The following is a 17,500-nucleotide window of genomic DNA, read 5'->3' as shown; positions in this document are numbered from 1 at the left end:
TTTGTGGGTTACAAAGGTGGTTCAATATTTGCAAATTATTGTAATGCATCACATTAATTTAAAAAAGGATAAAAACCATAACATCATTTCAATAGATGCAGGATAAAGCACAACATCCATTCACGATAAAAATCCTCAACAAAGTAAGTTTAGAGAGAACATACCTCAACATAATAAAGGCCATATATGAAAAACTCACAGCTACTATCATCCTCAGTGGGAAAAAACTGAGAGCTTTTCCTCTATGGTCAGCAACAAGACAGGGATGTCCAGTCTCACCACTGTTATCCAACATAGTGCTGGAAGTCCTAGCCACAGCAATCAGACATGAAACGAAATAAAAGGTATCCAAATTGGTAAGAAGTAAAACCTTCAGTATTTGCAAATGACATGATACTCAATATAGAAAACCTGAAAGACTCCACCTAAAAACTACTAGAACTGAACAATGAATTTAGTAAAGTCACAGATATAAAATTAATGTACAGAAATCTGTTGCATTTCTATATACCATTAATGAGCTGGCAGAAAGAGAAATTAAGAAATCTATCCCATTTACAACTGCACCAAAAACAATAAGATATCTAGGAATAAACCTAACCAAAGAAGTGAAAGAGCTGTACTCTGAAAATGACAAAACACTGATGAAAGAAACTGAAGAGGGCACAAAGAAATGGAACGACATCCCATGCTCATGGACTGAAAGAATATTACCAAAATGTCTATGTTAGCCATAGCAATCTACACATTTAATGCAATCTCTTTCAAAATACTAACAGCATTTTTCATCAAATTAGAACAATCCTAAAATTTGTGTGGAACCACAAAAGACCCTAAATAGCCAGAGCAATCTTGAAAAAGAAAAGCAAAGCTGGAGGCATCATGATTCCAGACCTCAAGTTATATTACAAAGCTACAGTGGTCAAAACAGTATGGTACCAGAACAAAAACAGATAGATGCATCAATAGAACACAATAGAAAATGCAGAAATAAACCCACAATTACATCGTTAATTAATCTTTGACAAAGCAGAAAAGAATATCCAATGGGGAAAAGTCTCTTCAACAAATGGTGTTGGGAAAACTGTCAATAACATGCAAAAGAATGAAACTGGGCCACTTTCTTATACCAAAACAAAAATAAACTCAAAATGGATTAAAGACCTAAATATGAGACCTGAAACCATAAAAAGCCTAGAAGAGAACCCAGTCAGTAACCTCTTTGACATCAACCATAGCAATATCTTTCTAGATAATGTCTCCTCAGGCAAGGGAAACAAAAGCAAAAATAAACTATTGGGATTTCATGAAAATAAAAGGCTTCTGCACAGTGTAGGAAACAATCAACAAAATTAAAAGGCATCCCATGGAACAGAAGATATCTGCAAATGATATATCTGATAAAGAGCTATATAAAGAACTTATAAAACTCAACACTCAAAAAACAACTAATCTAATTAAAAGATGGGCAGAAGACATGAACAGACATCTCTCCAAAGACAACATACAGATGGATAACAGACACATGAAAAGATGCTCATGATCACTCATTGGCAGGGAAATGCAAATCAAAAAACTACAATGAGCTATCACCTCACACCTGTCAGAATGGCTAAAACAAACAACATAAGAAACAACAGTGTTGGCAGGGATGTGGAGAAAAAAGAACCCTCGTGCACTGTTGGGGGGAATGCAAACTAGTGCAGCCGCTCTGGGAAAGAGTATGGAGCATCATCAAAAAGTTAAAAATAGAACTACCCTATAATCCAGCAACTGCACTTCTGGGTATTTACCCAAAGAATACAGAAGCACTAATTCAAAGGGATACATGCATCCCTATGTTCACAGCAGCATAATTTACAATAACCGAGATATGGAAGCAGCCCAAGTGTCCACAGACTGATGAGCAGATAAAGAAGATGTAGTACATACACACAATGGAATATTAAGTCATAAAAAGAATGAGTTTTTGTCATTTGCAATGACATGAATGGACCCAGAGAGCATAATGCTAAGTGTAAGAAGTCAGTAAGGGGGCACCTGCGTGGCTCAGCTAGTTAAGCATCCGACTCGATTTCAGCTCAGGTCACGATCTTGTGGTCTGTGGGATGGAGCCCAGCATCAGGCCCCATGCTCCAAGCACAGACCCTGAGTGAGATTTTCTCTCTGCCACTCCCCTACTCGTGCACCTATGCAAGCTCTCTCTCAAGATAAATAAACACTAAAAATCAGAGAAAGACACATACTGTATGATTTCACTCGTGTAGTTTCAGAAACAAGCAAAGGGGAAAAAAAAGAAGAGAGATAAACCAAGAAACAGACTTTTTAAAAAATGTTTTATTTATTTTTGATACAGAGAGAGACAGAGCATGAGAAGGAGAGGGGCAGAGAGAGAGGGAGACACAGAATCTGAAGCAGACTCCAGGCTCTGAGCTGTCAGCGCAGAGCCCGACACGCAGCTCGAACCCACGAATGCAAGATCATGACCTGAGCCAAAGTCGGAGGCTTAACCGACTGAGCCACCTAGGCACCAGGAAACAGACTCTTAACTACAAAGAACAAACTGACAGTTACCAGAGGGGAGGGGAGTGGGGGGATGGGTGAAACTGTTATGATGAGAACTGGGAGATTAAACAAAAACTTTAAAAATAATAATACTAGGGGCGCCTGGGTGGCTCAGTCTGTTGAGCGTCCAGCTTCAGCTCAGGTCAGATCTCGCGTTCGTGGGTTCGAGCCCCGCGTCGGGCTCTGTGCTGACAGCCAGCTCAGAGCCTGGAGCCTGCTTCTGGTTCTGTGTCTCCTTCTCTCTCTGCTCCTCCCCCTCTCATGCTCTCTCTCTCTCTATCAAAAATAAATAAAACATTTAAAAAAATGTTAAAAAAAAATAATAATACTAATTCCAATGACCAAATGGAGTTTATTCCAGGGATACAAAGATGGCACAAGGGGTCTCAGTTGGTTGGGCATCTGACTTCGGCTCAGGTCATGGTCTCACAGTTCGTGAGTTCGAGCCCTGCATGGGGCTGTGTGCTGACAACTCGGAGCTTGGAGCCTGCTTCGGATTCTGTGTCTCCCTGTCTCTCAGCTCCTCCCTCTCTCACACTCTACCCCTGTCTCTCAAAAATGAATAAACGTTAAAAAAAAAGATGACTTCATATTATAATATCTACTGGTATAACCCACTATATTAACAGGCTAAAGAATAAATATCACATGATCACATCAATTTGATATAGAAAAAACATTTAACAAGAATCAACACTTATTCATGATAAAAAGCAGAAATGAGAAAAACAGAAACAGAACTTCTTAATAAGGAGCATATACCAAAAAACCTACCACTAATGTCAAATTAAATGCTCTTCCCTCTAATATCAAAAATGAGGCGAGGATGTCCACTCCCCTCATTCTTATTCAAGATAGTGCTGGAAGTTCTAGCCAGTGAAATAAAATAAGGAAAGGAAATAAAAGGCATACCAATCAGTAAGGAATGAGTAAAACTGTCCACACTTGTACAGGACTGCTAGAAAAATTCAAGGAGACTACCAAAAAAAAAAAATTCCTAGAACTAGTAAGTTTGGCAAGATCACAGAATATAAGATTAACATATGAAAATAAAACGTATCTTTATATACCAGCAATAAACATGCGGACACCAAAATTAAAACTATAATGCCACTTAACAATCCCTCAAAAAATATTTAGGTGTAGCTCTAACAAAATAGGACAAAACACGCTGAACCTACACAACAGGGATGAAAGTAAAGATTTAAATGGATGGAGAAACATACCATGTTCACAGATTGAAAATGTCAACCTCAAGTAAAGATGTCAATTCTCTCCAAACTGAGATTCAGCTTTAAAACAATTCCTATCCAAATCTCAGTGACAGTTTCTGGTAGGTATAGACACTATTATTCTATAATTTACATAGAAAGACAAAACACCAAGACTAGCTAAAACAATTTTGAAAGAGAATAAGTGGGTGGAACCATCCTGATAGCAAGACTTATTACATAGCTACTGAATGGAAGGACAGACCTATACTTGAAGAGAACAGAATAAGAAACCCAGAAATAGACCCACACAAATATGCCCAAGTGATTTTTTACAAAGATATAAAAGCAATTCAACAGAGGAAAGATAGCCTTGTTGAAACAAATGGTGCTGGGGCTAACACGCATTTACAGACAAAAAACTAACTTCATCCAAACCTCACACTATGAAAATTAACTTAAATGGATCACAGACCTAAATGTAAAGTGTAAAACTATACAATTTTTAGAAAAAATTAGGAGAAAACCTTCAGGGTCAAGAGCTAGGCAAAGAGATCTTTAAACTTAAACTAGGGATGCCTGGGTGTCTCAGTCTGTTAAGCATCTGACTACTGATTTGGGCTCAGGTCATGATCTCACAGTTCATGGGTTCAAGCCCTGCATCAGGCTCTGCTGCTTGGGATTCTCTCTCTGCCCCTCCTGTATTTGGAACCTACATATCCAACAAAGGCCTAGTATCTGAACTATATAAAGAACTCTCAAAACTCAACAGTATAAAAACAAAGACTGCAGTAGAGAATAAGCCAAAGATAGCAAAGAGATATTTCACCAAAGAGGATATAGAGATGGCATATAAGCACATGGAAAGGAGTTCAAGACCTTTAGGCATTATGGAAATGCAAATTAAAACCACAACAAGGTATCAGTATATACTTATCAGTACAGCTCAAATGAAAAACAGTGACACCACCACATGCTGGCAAAAATGCAGAGAAACTACCGGAGCTCCTGGGTGGCCCAATCACTTAAGCATAGGACTCTTGATTTTGACTCACGTCATAATCTCACAGTTTGTGAGACTGAGCTCCACACCATGCTCTGTGCTGCCAACACAGAAACTGCTTGGGATTCTCTCTCTCAAAAAAAAATAAATAAACAAACATTTAAATGAACAAATTTTTTTTAAATGCAGAGAAACTGGAACTCTCATACATTACCGGTAGGGCTGTAAAATGGTCAGCCACTCTGGAAAGCTGGCAGTTTCCTATACCACCAAACCTGGGGCTACCACAGAGCACGCACAGCCCTGGGACTTACCCCAGAGAGGCAGCCGTGTTGGCACGCAGGTGGTGCGCTCTAATGCGCATGGCAGCTCTCTTCATACCACCCCACACAACACAACCCGGCTGGCCCTTCACGGCTAGTGGGTAAAGCAGCTACGGTATGTCCACCATAGAATACTATGCAACAATAAATAAATTTTTAAAACTCCACACACAAATTGTTAATACAACCTAAATGAATCTTCAAAGAATTACGCTGACTGAAAAGCCAATCCCAAAATGTTATATAATACATAACTCAATGTATATACATATGTATATAAAACATATTTGAAATGACGAAACTATGAAATGGAAAACACAGAGGGGCACCTGGGTGGCTTAGTCGGTTGAGTGTCCGACTTCGGCTCAGGTCATGATTTCATGGCCTGTGACTTCAAGCCCCATGTCAGGCTCTGTGCTGACAGTTCAGAGCCCGAAGCCTGGAGCCTACTTCAGATTCTGTATCTCCCTCCCTCTCTCTCTCTCTCTCTCTCTCTCTCTCTCTCTCTCTGTCCCTCCCCCACTTGTTCATTTTCTCTCTCTCAAAAATAAAACTTTAATAAAATTTTAATAATAAAATTACTCATTCCAAAAGAAGGCAGAAAAAGGTGAAAAAGGGAACAAAGAACAAATGGAACAAATAGAAAATGCTAAATAGCAAGATGGTAAAACAAACCCAACTGTATTAATAATCTCATTAAATACAAATGGCTTACACCCCAAAACAAAATACAAAGACTGTAAGAAAATAATTACATTATGAGCTATTCATACAAGAAATCCACTTTAAGTATAGGCACAAATCAGTTAAATGTAAAAACATGGAAAAAGATACACCATGCAAATATCAATCATAAGAAAACTGGAGAGGCTCTATTTATAGTCAAGGTAGATTTCAGAGCAAAGCATATTATTTGGGATAAAGAGGGTAATTTCATAAATTATTAATAGGTCATTTGACCAAGAGGTCATCATCTTAGGTGACAGAGCTCCACATACATCAGGCAAAACTAATAAAAGAGGAAAAAACCAAATGCACAAATAGATTTTATTTCAACAGACCACTCTCAAAAATGTGACAGCACAAGCAGAAAAGCAGTAGGGACACAGAAGACAGCCTCAACGAAATTATCAGGTAGCTGACCATCACCGGCATCTATAGAAGCCAGAAAACACAGCAGACTACACATTCTTATTAAGTGAATAATAATTATTAAGTGAATGTGGGACAATCACTAAGCAAGGCCATGTTCTGGCGCATAACACAAGTCTCAAGTTTAAAAGGACTCAAACAATAAAATGTATACTCTGATCACAAGAGAATTAAATTAGCAATTAGTAACAGGACAATTTTGGGAAAATCGTCAAACATTTGGCACCTAAGCAACATACCTCTAAATAATCGCAAAGACAATTAGAAAGTATTCTGACTGGGATAAAAATTAATACGTGAAATACTGAAGTGCCTGGGATACAAGTAAAACAGCACTTAACGGGAAATTTATAGCATTAAAAAGACTGGAAAAGATCTCGAATTAAATGACCCTTGACGAAACTAGAACTGAGCACATGGAATCCAAAGTGGGCAGGAGAAAAAGAATAATAAAAATAGTAACAAACATCAATGATACAGAAAACAAAATAACAATGAAAATAAGAGCTGGTTTTCTAAGAAGATCAATAATAAGATGACTAAAATGCTAGTCAGATTGATCAGGACAAAAGGAAAGGAATCATGAACATCAGGAATAAGAGAATGTAAATCACTCTAGATCCTGAAAAAATTTAAAAGGCTAACAAAATATTATGAACAAGTTTATGCCGACACATTCAACAAGTAAGAGAAATTCCTTGAGACACAAACTAATCAAAGCTCTCTGACAAAGAAACAGACGCCCTAAAGAGGCCTCTATCTCCTAAAGAACTTATTAAATATATGGTTAAAAACCTACCCATGAGAAAACCCCAAGGCCCAGAGAGCTTCACATGAATCTACCAAACATAAGAAATAACCCCAGTTCTACACAAATTCCTTTAGGAAAGAGAAGAAAGTAATCCCAACAAATTTCATAATGCCACCATTACCCTGATGCCCAAATCAGACAAAGGCATTATAAGAAACTATGAATTAATATTCATTATGACCACGAAATTTAAAAAACGTTTAGCAAATCCAATGATACATGGGAATACTAAGACATCGTGACCAAGTTGAGCTCATCTCAGGAATGCAAAATTTGGCTTAACATTCAAGTAAAACACTCAGCATGGTCAAACTCTACACCTAACAGCATACATAAAAGCGAAAGACTAAAATCAAATGCCTTCCCCCTAAGGTGGGGAAGGAGACACCTACTTCCACCACATCCCTTGTAACAGAGTTGCTGGCCAGTACACCAGGCAAGAAATAGCATGCAGACTGGAAATGAAGAAGTAAAATTTTCCTTATTCATACATCACATGATTGTCTCTACATGAAATCTTATGAAATCTTTAGAACACACACACTCTATTAGAATTAATAAATTTACCACAGTCGCAAGACCCAAATCACTTGCATTTTTATATTCTAGCAACAATCAGCAACTGAAATTCAAAAAATATTACCACTTATAATAGCTGCCAAAAATATGCAATATTTTGGGACAAATCTGATAAAGAATGTGCACATTATACTTGTACATTGAGAGCTAAGCGACACTGCTAGTAAAAGATAACCTAAATAAACAGAGACGTATACCTTGTTTGGGGGATACAACACTGTTTAGATGTCAATTTACCCCAAATTAGTTCACAGATTCAACACAATACCAATCAAAATCCCAGGAAGCTCTTTTTTAGGAATTAAAAAATTGAGTCCAAAATGCATTTGGAAATGCAAAAGACCAAGAAATGGCCAAAACAACATAGACAAAGGCAAACAAAGTTGGAGGACTTACCTGCTTTCAAAACTTTTAAATATCTAGCAATCCAGACGCTGCTGTGTTGCTGAGATAGAACACTGGATCAGTGTGACAGAACAGAGTCCAGAACTAGATCCATATGAATATGGTCAATTGATTTTTCACAAAGAAGCAAAGACAATTCAGTGGAGACAGAACTATCTTTTGAACAAACAGTGCTGGAAGAACTGGATATCCAGATTGAAACACAGGACCTTCAATCCATTCTTCACACCCCGCAGAAATTAACTCAAAATGGATCACTGACCAGTAAAAAGCTAAAACTATCAAACTTGTCAAAAGAATACAGAGAAAAAAACCTTTGTGACCTCTGGTGAGGCCAAGACTTCTTAATACAACACTTAGAACACAGCTGATGAACAGAAACACAGTGATGGGGAATTCTTTAAAAGACAGTGTGAAAAGAATATCCTCTTCTCGACTGGAAGACAATATTTGCAAATTACATATCCGATAAAGGACTTGTATGCAGAACGTATAAAAAGCTCTCAAAAATCAACAAGAAAGCCACCCAATTTAAAATCAAGCAAAAATGTGAACAGTGCTTCAGCCAAGAAAGTATACAGATGGCAATTAACCGTATGGAAAGATGTTCAATATCATTACTCATTAGGGAAGTGCAAATTAAGATCACAGTAAGGGAGTACTTGGTATCCTGCACACCTGCTAGAGCAGCTGACGTTGGAAAGAATGACCACACCAAGTATTAGGGGAGATACAGGACAAACTTTCATCCACTGCTGGTGGAAATGTGAAAGACCACAATCCCTGGACGAAGCAGACTGGAAGTTTGTCTTCAAGTTAAGCACACACATACTCTAGGACCAAGCCCTTCCATTCCTAGGTATTTACCCAAGAGAAATGAAAAGGCTTCCTTACAAAGACCTATTTACACACGTTCAAAGGAGCTTAAATTTAAATTGTGACAGCCCAAATGAGAAACAACCCAAATGCCCATCAATAGGTGGAGAAACAAACTGTGATACATCCATATGATGAAATACTATTCAACAGTCAATAATTCTGATACATGCAACAACATGGAACAAAGCTGAAATGACTGTCCTAACTGAAGGAAGCCAGGCAATATATGAGCATACGCCTGTATAATTCTACTACATGACACTCTAAAAAATACAAACTAATCTACAGTAGACAGAGGGCATATCAGTGGCTGCCTGGGGTGGAGGGGATGAAGGGCAGGAAGGGGTGGAAGGGAATGATTTCAAAGGAACGCTGGGAACCTTTAGGGGATGCTGAACATATTCCTGATCTTAATTGTGGTGATAGTTTCATGGGAGGATACAAATGTCAGAATGCGTCAAACATATATTTTAAATATGTGCAATTTATATCAATTATACCTCAATAAAGCTAAAGTTAAATATACCTAAATATACATATAATTACATATGTAATAAACAAATGTACCTGAATTATATATATGATTATAACGATATACCTCAACAAAGGAGAGAAAAGAAAAAGAAAACTACCAAGAGCATAAAAGATAGGCACCTAATTCTGGACCCCAAGAGCCTCTGAATTTCTGTGTTGGTCCTGTCTCTCACTGGTCCGGGGCCAGTGCTGGGGTTTCATCCACACCCTACTTTCATTAAGCGCAAAAGTGATGGGAAAGCGGTCTGTGGGGAATGAGTTATGAATTTAGGGAGAAAATGAGGGCAAACAAAACGTTCATTCTGTAATTTAAAACCCCTTGGCCTACCAAACACCTCGAGGCAGCGAGATTCTAGGTGATTTTCCTTTGGTTTATTTAAAATTTTCTGTACTTTCCAAATTCTTTTCAAGCATTATTTTGCTCTTTGGGGGAGAAAAACAGCTTTAAAAGAAGTGGTTTAAATTCTCTATTAATTGAAGAACTATTCAAAAAGAAACCAAAGGCGTTCTCACGCTGATAATTAATGAACAGCACCTGAAGGTGCACACGCAAATCTCAGCATTAACGCAGATCAAAGAACAGGGAGATTTCGCTTAAAAGGGATGAAGGATGTTTACAATATAGTTAGAAGGTCAAACCTCAAAAACTGGATATGTTCTAAATTCTGAATTTCACTAGTTAACCACTGAGGTGGCTGTCACCTGTTAAAGACATACTTTTAACTGATTTCCTGCCCTCCGGGTTGAATGCTGAGTTCACGCACACAGAAGGGAAAGTCCTGTATGAATTTCCAGGAGGCTGGGGGCCTAACAGCACGTTCCCCTCCATGAAGGCTTCTAAGCCTGTAACTGGCTCACGCCTTACCATCCAGAATGGAAGCCAGGAGAGACAGGGTCTAACTGCTTGTCCCGAGCTGCTGGCGGCATACATTTATATCACGTTTTTTAACAAGTGTAGAAAGCCAGCAGGGGGCTCAGAAATGCCAAATGCTGATAAAATATGTTTCTTTTGAAACAACTTCACAGGTCAAATTAGGTGCAAAACACTTTTGAAGCAACCTGAGTACAGATCTCAACGCTCTTCCTCTATGGTTTCCAAAAGAACCAATTTCCTAGTGATCACAGAATTCTTGGCTTAAGTCTTCACTTTCATTGCAGAGAAAAAATGAAAGTAGGTTAGCATACCACAACACTACGCAAATAACATGACCCAGAACACTTACATGTCTTGGAGTGTTCATGTGATAACATGTAATTGGCAAGAGGCGGCGTGTAAGTCAAACACTGCAATGCTGCATTGGCAAAACAGGTATTGCCCAAATTCTGGAGCCCGGCTCCAACTCTGTGAGTTTGTTGCCACTTAAGACAAATCTTCTCAGACGGGAAAAGAACTTTTTGTGGAGGAGCAATGCCATCACCTAAGGCTAGAAAAATGAACAAGAAATATTTAAAAACAAAGCTTTACATGCTTCTCAAGATAAATAAATAGCAACTGCATCTGATCAAGATTGGGTTACTATCAGCTCACCAGAAATACAGGGAAGAAAGGGACATTTTAAAAGACAGATCTTAGGGGCACCTGGGTGTCGGTTGAGCATCCGGCTTCGGCTCAGGTCATGATCTCATGGTTTGTGGGTTTGAGCCCCGTGTCAGGCTCTGTGCTGACAGCTAGCTCAGAGCCTGAAGCCTGTCCTTGGATCTGTGTCTCCCTCTCTCTCTGACCCTCCCCTGCTCACACTGTCTGTCTCTCAAAAATAAATAAAACATAAAAAAAAAAGATCTTAAGAGAGGCACCTGGGTGGCTCAGTCGGCTAAGCATCTGACTCTTGATTTTGACTCAGGTCATGATCTCTCAGTTCGTGAGATTGAGCCCCAGGTGAGACAGCATAGAGTCTGCTTGGGATTCTCTCTCTCCCTCCCTCTCTCTGATCCTCCTGTGCGCGCACACACGTGTGCTCTTTCTGTCTATAATAGAAACATTTAAAAAACAAATAAAAGACAGATCCTTGAATGTGGGAAATCTAAATAATTTGCTTTCTTTAATACGTAAACTGCAAGGACAAAAGAGGGTGTTAAAAGAAACTTAAAGACACTGGCCAGATGCAAGGTAAGACTGTTGACTTCAACAAGCCCGCTGTTACAAAAAAGTATATGGCAGAGAAATTTTAATGTTGACTGGATTTTTAACATATGGTTTATTTAAAAAATGTTTTTAATGTGTATTCGTTTTTGAGAGAGACAGAGTACAAGCAAGGGAGGGGCAGAGAGAGGGAGACACAGAATCCGAAGCAGGCTCCAGGCTCTGAGCTGTCAGTGGGCAGCCCGATGCAGGGCTCGAATCCACAAACCAGGAGATCATGACCTGGGCTGAAGTGTTTAACCAAAAGAGCCACCAAGGCGCCCCCTTTTAGTTTTTAGGAAAGAATTATTTATATAACACTGAAATATTAATAGATGAAATACAAAGTCTTGGATTTGCTGTATGATGCTGGCAAGGAGAAAGGGGAGTAAACGAGTGAGGGTATAACTGGCTATGAACTGAGAAATGTCAAAAATGACCGACTGCTACATCAGAGTTCAACTATAATTACTCTTTCATATCTACTTAAAAATGTGTCCCCACTATAGATACAAAATGCAGAAGAAACCTACCCTCCCCGACCTTCGCTGTGGAAGCGTCTAGTCAGCCCCACCACCGCGCTTGCAGAGCCCTGAGTAGCTGTCCGACAGCCTCAATTCTAAGAGCTGGTAGTGATGTCCTTCCCATCTGACCAGCAAGGAAAGAGGCTCTGAGTTCAGGCTGCTGGCCACCACTGCTGACATTCATAAGGACACTATACGTCGTCTAAAAAGATTTTTATCTTCTTATTTTCAAGACTTATAAACAGATTACTAATGAATACCATGTTAACAGAGCTCAGGTAAAGCTCAAAAAAACAACTTATTTAGGAAAGTTCCAAATCACCCATGTGAAGACTACTTTTTCTAAAGTCTGCCCCTTCCTTGGAGCTGCCGGACACTGGAAATGCCTTAAATGGATGATTCTCTATTTTAAAAGAGAAATTAATGAGTTTGAGCATGCAAAGGTAGGCTTCAGCTCAGTGGGAATGGAAAGCAAAATTAGGAAAAAAGAAATGAGTCCACAGAGAGTAGGGCATGAGCTCCCAATAGGGAGGGTCCAGGCCCGAGCGAGCGAGACCCCAGCCTGCTGGAGTCAGTGAGAGAAGGTCCTGTGGGAAAAGCTAGCTGGTGAAGGTCTTCAAACTCTATGTGCAACATTCAATTAAATTGTTTATTTTGTGATATAAACTTTCCTCCCACCCAGAACATCTCCAGCAAATCTCCCCACCCACCACATCACAATATCACATTTACTATGAGGGTGCAAAACAGCGTAAGAGCCACATTATTCTAAGCCAAAGGACTTTCTGAGTAGGAAGGAATGTACTGTCTTCGCATTTCAAAGCTCCAAATCCACAAATTTTTGAAGGACCAACTAAAGCATCAAAGTCTCATTTAACCGGATGAGTTTTAACAAATGTTACATTTACATTATCTCCTCTCTTTCAAAGAGCTTTATTACCACAGATGATTTTGGCAAAAAACCCAAAAACCAAACAAACAAACAAAAAAACCCACAGATAGGTAGAGCCATTCAGCAAAAGGCAACCATTTTTTAAAAACATCTTTGGGGGCGCCTGGGTGGCTCAGTCAGTTGAGCCTCCAGCTTCGGCTCAGGTCATGATCTTGAGGTTCGTGGGTTCAAGCCCTGCATGTGGCTCTGTGCTGACAGCTAGCTCAGAGCCTGGAGCCTGTCTTCGGATTCTGGGTCTCCCTCTCTCTCTGACCTTCCCCTGCTCATGCTGTCTCTCTCTCAAAAATAAATAAAACATTTTAAAAAATTTGAAATTTTAAAACACAAGCATCTACTTAGGGAACTAGGGTTAACTGACAAGTTAACCAAAGACTTGCCCACCTCGAATCTCACCAAGGTAAAGCTTGTCCTTCGAAACATAAGTAACAAAAGAAACTACAAATAGTTTAATAAATAAAAATCATCTGTGCTGTCACAATACATAGCGAATCAGGAGCAAGCAGCACAGGAAAATGATGTCTGTCAAATAACATAACTGCACACCCTACCAAAAGGAACCCCTCTCTGAAACTACCAACCTACTAACAGCATTTATCCAAGAGTTTCTTGGAGTGATTCTGTCTCTAAAAAGTAGTACCTTGATCCTTTTGAGGTGACGGCTTTGATTTATCAGGTACAGATGAACTTGAATAAACTACAGCACCAGGTACTGGTCCTAGAGAAAGTGTGTGATTTGAGACATCATTTAACGAAGACACGGCCCCCCAGCTGGCAGAACCTGCATCCATGTCTCCAGGTGAGACCGCCTCCGAGCTGCCAGGCTGATTCTGATAGGCTGACGGGTCTGAGGATTCAGAAGCTTTGTCAACTATGGTCATTGTTCAACTCTGCAAAAGACGAAACGCATACAGTTGTTTCATAAAGTAAGAAAAGGAATCTACTTCATCTACCATGAGATCTTGGAAAATTGTCCTAGCCACACTTAATTACTGTCACACATAATATAAAGGCAGCAGTATTTTTTAACTCTGAAATCACTTCCCTGGGACATTTAGCACTGTGCTCATCTAAACATGTCAGCGACTTTTAATTATAAACCCTTCAATGAAATATTTGATTAGATCTTGTCATTCTATTCCAAGATCTCTAAAAGTCTCACATTTCAGTTTATAATCAGCTACTTCAATTTCCAATTCTGTGTATTTACCAAGAACCAACATATTTTTTTCTCCTTATTGCTTAAAACTAGAACATGAAATGTGCTAATCCAGTTGACTCAATTTTCAATTCATACAGAATTAATCGGGGAAAAGTCTACTCCATGAAGAAAAAAATCTAGCTTTAATTTTGAGCTTAAAGTCCAAAATGACTGGTTTGAAATAAATTATTAAGAAAAAAAATAGCAAGTCTCAGGGTGCCTGGATGCCTCAGTGGGTTAAGCATTTGACTCTAGATTTTGGCTCAGATCATCATCTCTGGGTTCCTGAGATTGAGCCCCACATCAGGATCTGTGCTGACCCCCCAGAGCCTGCTTGGGATTCTGTCTCCCCCTCTCTCTGCCCCTCCCCTGCTCGCTCGCTCACTCTCTCTCTCTCTCTCTCTCTCTCAAAATAAACTTAAAAAAAAAAAACAGGGAGTCTCACATTTGAAAATTTTTTGAATGGGCTCATTTATTTGGTGTATACATATGACTTTTTAAAGCAAAGCCCATAAGACATTATTGACATCAAACTTGAACACAAATACATGTTATAAAAATAATTATAATTTTCTCTCTGAATCCTATTTCTAAACCTTGGGGCTACCACTAATTAAGCATTTTCTATGTGCTAGGCACTGCGTTAATCACCATACACACATTAACTTACTTAATCTTCATAATGGGCCTGTTAAGAAATTGGACAGACTCCATGGGACCTATAAAATGGAGCGACTCTAACCCAAACTACTCAGCCCCGGGGACCGGGCACCTGGCCCAACATTCCCAGCCAGGGCTCCTTCCAGCTATATGGACCTAGTCAACGGAGTGCTTTTAGGAATTCGAACTGCCAAGTGACAACCAAATCTCATGTTCCACTCCTCTGTAAATAACTTATCTTTCTGGCCTGGCTGGGAGCCCCCCCCCCAACCCCCCCAACCCCTTTAACGCCCAGACTTGGTGCTGCCTGGCCTGGGAACCTCTTCCCACATTCCATTCCTACCTGCTCTCTCTGGGCTCTTCCATGCTGTTCTTTCTTCCCTAACTGCCCTCCATCCTTCCACCTCCCGCCAGTGAACACCTGCACTTTTCAGTTTAGTATTCATTTCCTCCGGGACACCTTCCTTGACAACACCCCTCCCCCAAGGCCAGGTCAGAAGCCCTCCCGTAGGCTCCCGCAGTACCCTGGTGCAGATTTCTATGGTAGCGAGTTCACTTGTTACTCTCCATCGTGATTTATCTCCCCTAACCTGGCACACACGGGCTGGACAAATGAGTGAGTTCTGAAGATAGGAAGCAACCAGCGTTTGCTTTCAGCGTCGGTTTGTGCTAAATGACTTGCATACAGTATCTCATCCATATACTGTGTCTCGTTTCTATTCTGAAATAGGAATAGCCTTTAAAACTCGTTTTAAAAAATATTCACTACAGTCAAGTTAAAGAACGATAAGCATCCACATGTGTGCCACCTCAACAAGTGTTGAGGTGCAGTCTGCTCACAATAAGGTTTAAAAACAAAAGCCTCAATGCTGTCATAATTTTAAATTATGGCACAACCTTATAGTCCCCACCCGGAAAGCCCAACCTTGAGAATTTTTTGGGATCTCATGCAGAAATAAAAAAGTAGATTACATCTTAATAAAATCAGGAAAAAATGAACTTTAAGTCAATCTAAGATACAGGATCTTCATTCAGGAAAAAAGCTTGAGCTATGTTACCCAAATAAAAGTCTACTCCATGAAACACAGTGAAGGCAAGAGTAAGAAAACAAAAGAGGAGGAGGAAGAGGAGGAGCAGAAGGAGGAAGAAAGCCAAAACAGAGTACTGAGGAAAGGTTGATTCAGCCTTATTTACAAGGATGAACAGGATAAACATCCCTCAGGACAATCATTAATAAATGACCAAATAAAAACGTTTTACTTGCTCCGAATTCCATGGGGGGGGGGTAAGGGGGAGGAGTCTTAAGTGAAAATAATTAAGGAAAGCATACAGCTCAATCATCAATTCCCATTTAGCATTATAATTTGGGGAAAACAAACCAAAACTATCCATTTGTCTTCATTTGTACATTCAGCCAATGAATACTTATTCTAAAACCACAAAGTATCAAACTAAATTCCATCTACACAGAGATAACCCTTCTAGAAGCCCAACAATATTGTATAGGACCCAAGATTCATACTGTTACATGTTCTTTACTCTCAGTGCAGCTTCTAAACGTTACTGCTATATCAGGACTTTTAAGCAACTACTTCAAAGAAAAGTTAAAATTTCTCTCAGCATCTTGTGATGCTATATGAAAAGTTACAAAAGGATGTGTGAAATAAACAGGTACATGAATCAAGGCGGGATGTGCCTAAAGGAAAGAGACAAAACAGTTTTACCAATGTCTCCTCTGCTTTAACTACACTTTTATTCAAAAGTCTTAAAATTTCCAATCCCTTATAGATCTCTATCAAATACCAGAATGCATTATTCTTTCTCATTTTAAAAATAAGCATATCGCTGTTTGAAACCTTGTGGCACTCTACATAAAGGTAGTAACAGCAATACATGTGAAAAAGAAACTGATACACTCTGCTTCTTCATAAACAATGTAATCCACGTTCTTGTAACATTTCTAGAGAGGAAAACACACAAGCTCGAAAAAGGTAACAGCCTTGATTTCAATTATTTTTAAGTAACTGAAATGACTAGCCTTAAACCTTTACAAACCACTGTGGACCTGATTCCATGATAGGAAAAGAAAGTGAAACTGACCTTAAAAACAAATAAGTAAAACTGATTATTCCTATCTCCTATGCACTTTGAATGAGTGATAGGCAAGAGAATAAAATTATTTGGTCAAAATTTGCAACTCGAAAAATTTGGAGACTCCACGAAAATGCACGAGAACCTTTAATAGTGCTATTACCTTGAAAAAGAGGTGTTAACGAAATAGTTTCTCGACCAGTTTTACTGTTATTTGAGTGTATTCACTTTAAATAACCAACGTGTTTCCCCATTAAGCAAGTAAACCCTGAGGCCTCCCTGCACAGAAAAGCGCTATTCAACAAAAGTATTCTCTACTGCATTCATTATAACAAGGTGAAAGTCCCAGATTGTAAAACTTCGGCCCCGTCAAATTTTCATTTCAAACATCTGAAACTGATCACCCTCTCCCCTGACCCCCTCCAGGTAACTTGGCTCTTCCTGCTCCGAAAATAAAGAACAGGACCGAAGCGCACACGCTTTTGGGGACGCGC

The 17,500-nt window shown here is 39.3% G+C and overlaps 1 protein-coding gene across 2 annotated transcripts in view; it reads right to left on the bottom strand.

The window, feature by feature from the left end:
• USP42 (ubiquitin specific peptidase 42) overlaps window positions 1-17,186 on the bottom strand; it is a 46,593-nt gene extending 29,407 nt beyond the window's left edge. The window contains exons 1-3 of one of the 2 annotated variants that reach the window (XM_029948178.1): window positions 17,170-17,186; window positions 13,695-13,944; window positions 10,686-10,886 (exon numbers count right to left, since the gene is read on the bottom strand). In XM_029948178.1, the coding sequence (XP_029804038.1) occupies window positions 10,686-10,886; window positions 13,695-13,935 (442 nt within the window). In that variant the 5' untranslated portion in view covers window positions 13,936-13,944; window positions 17,170-17,186. Of the gene's footprint in view, window positions 1-10,685; window positions 10,887-13,694; window positions 14,003-17,169 lie in introns of those variants that run through there. The other variant, XM_029948177.1, reaches the window with a different exon arrangement.
• Window positions 17,187-17,500: the final 314 nt, after the last annotated feature.

This window comes from Suricata suricatta, chromosome 8 (genome assembly GCF_006229205.1).
Source record: "Suricata suricatta isolate VVHF042 chromosome 8, meerkat_22Aug2017_6uvM2_HiC, whole genome shotgun sequence".
In the NCBI taxonomy this organism is placed as follows: Eukaryota; Metazoa; Chordata; class Mammalia; order Carnivora; family Herpestidae; genus Suricata; species Suricata suricatta.
The sequence above is the reverse complement of the archived record's forward strand: the minus strand, read 5'-3'. Positions and strand labels throughout refer to the sequence as shown.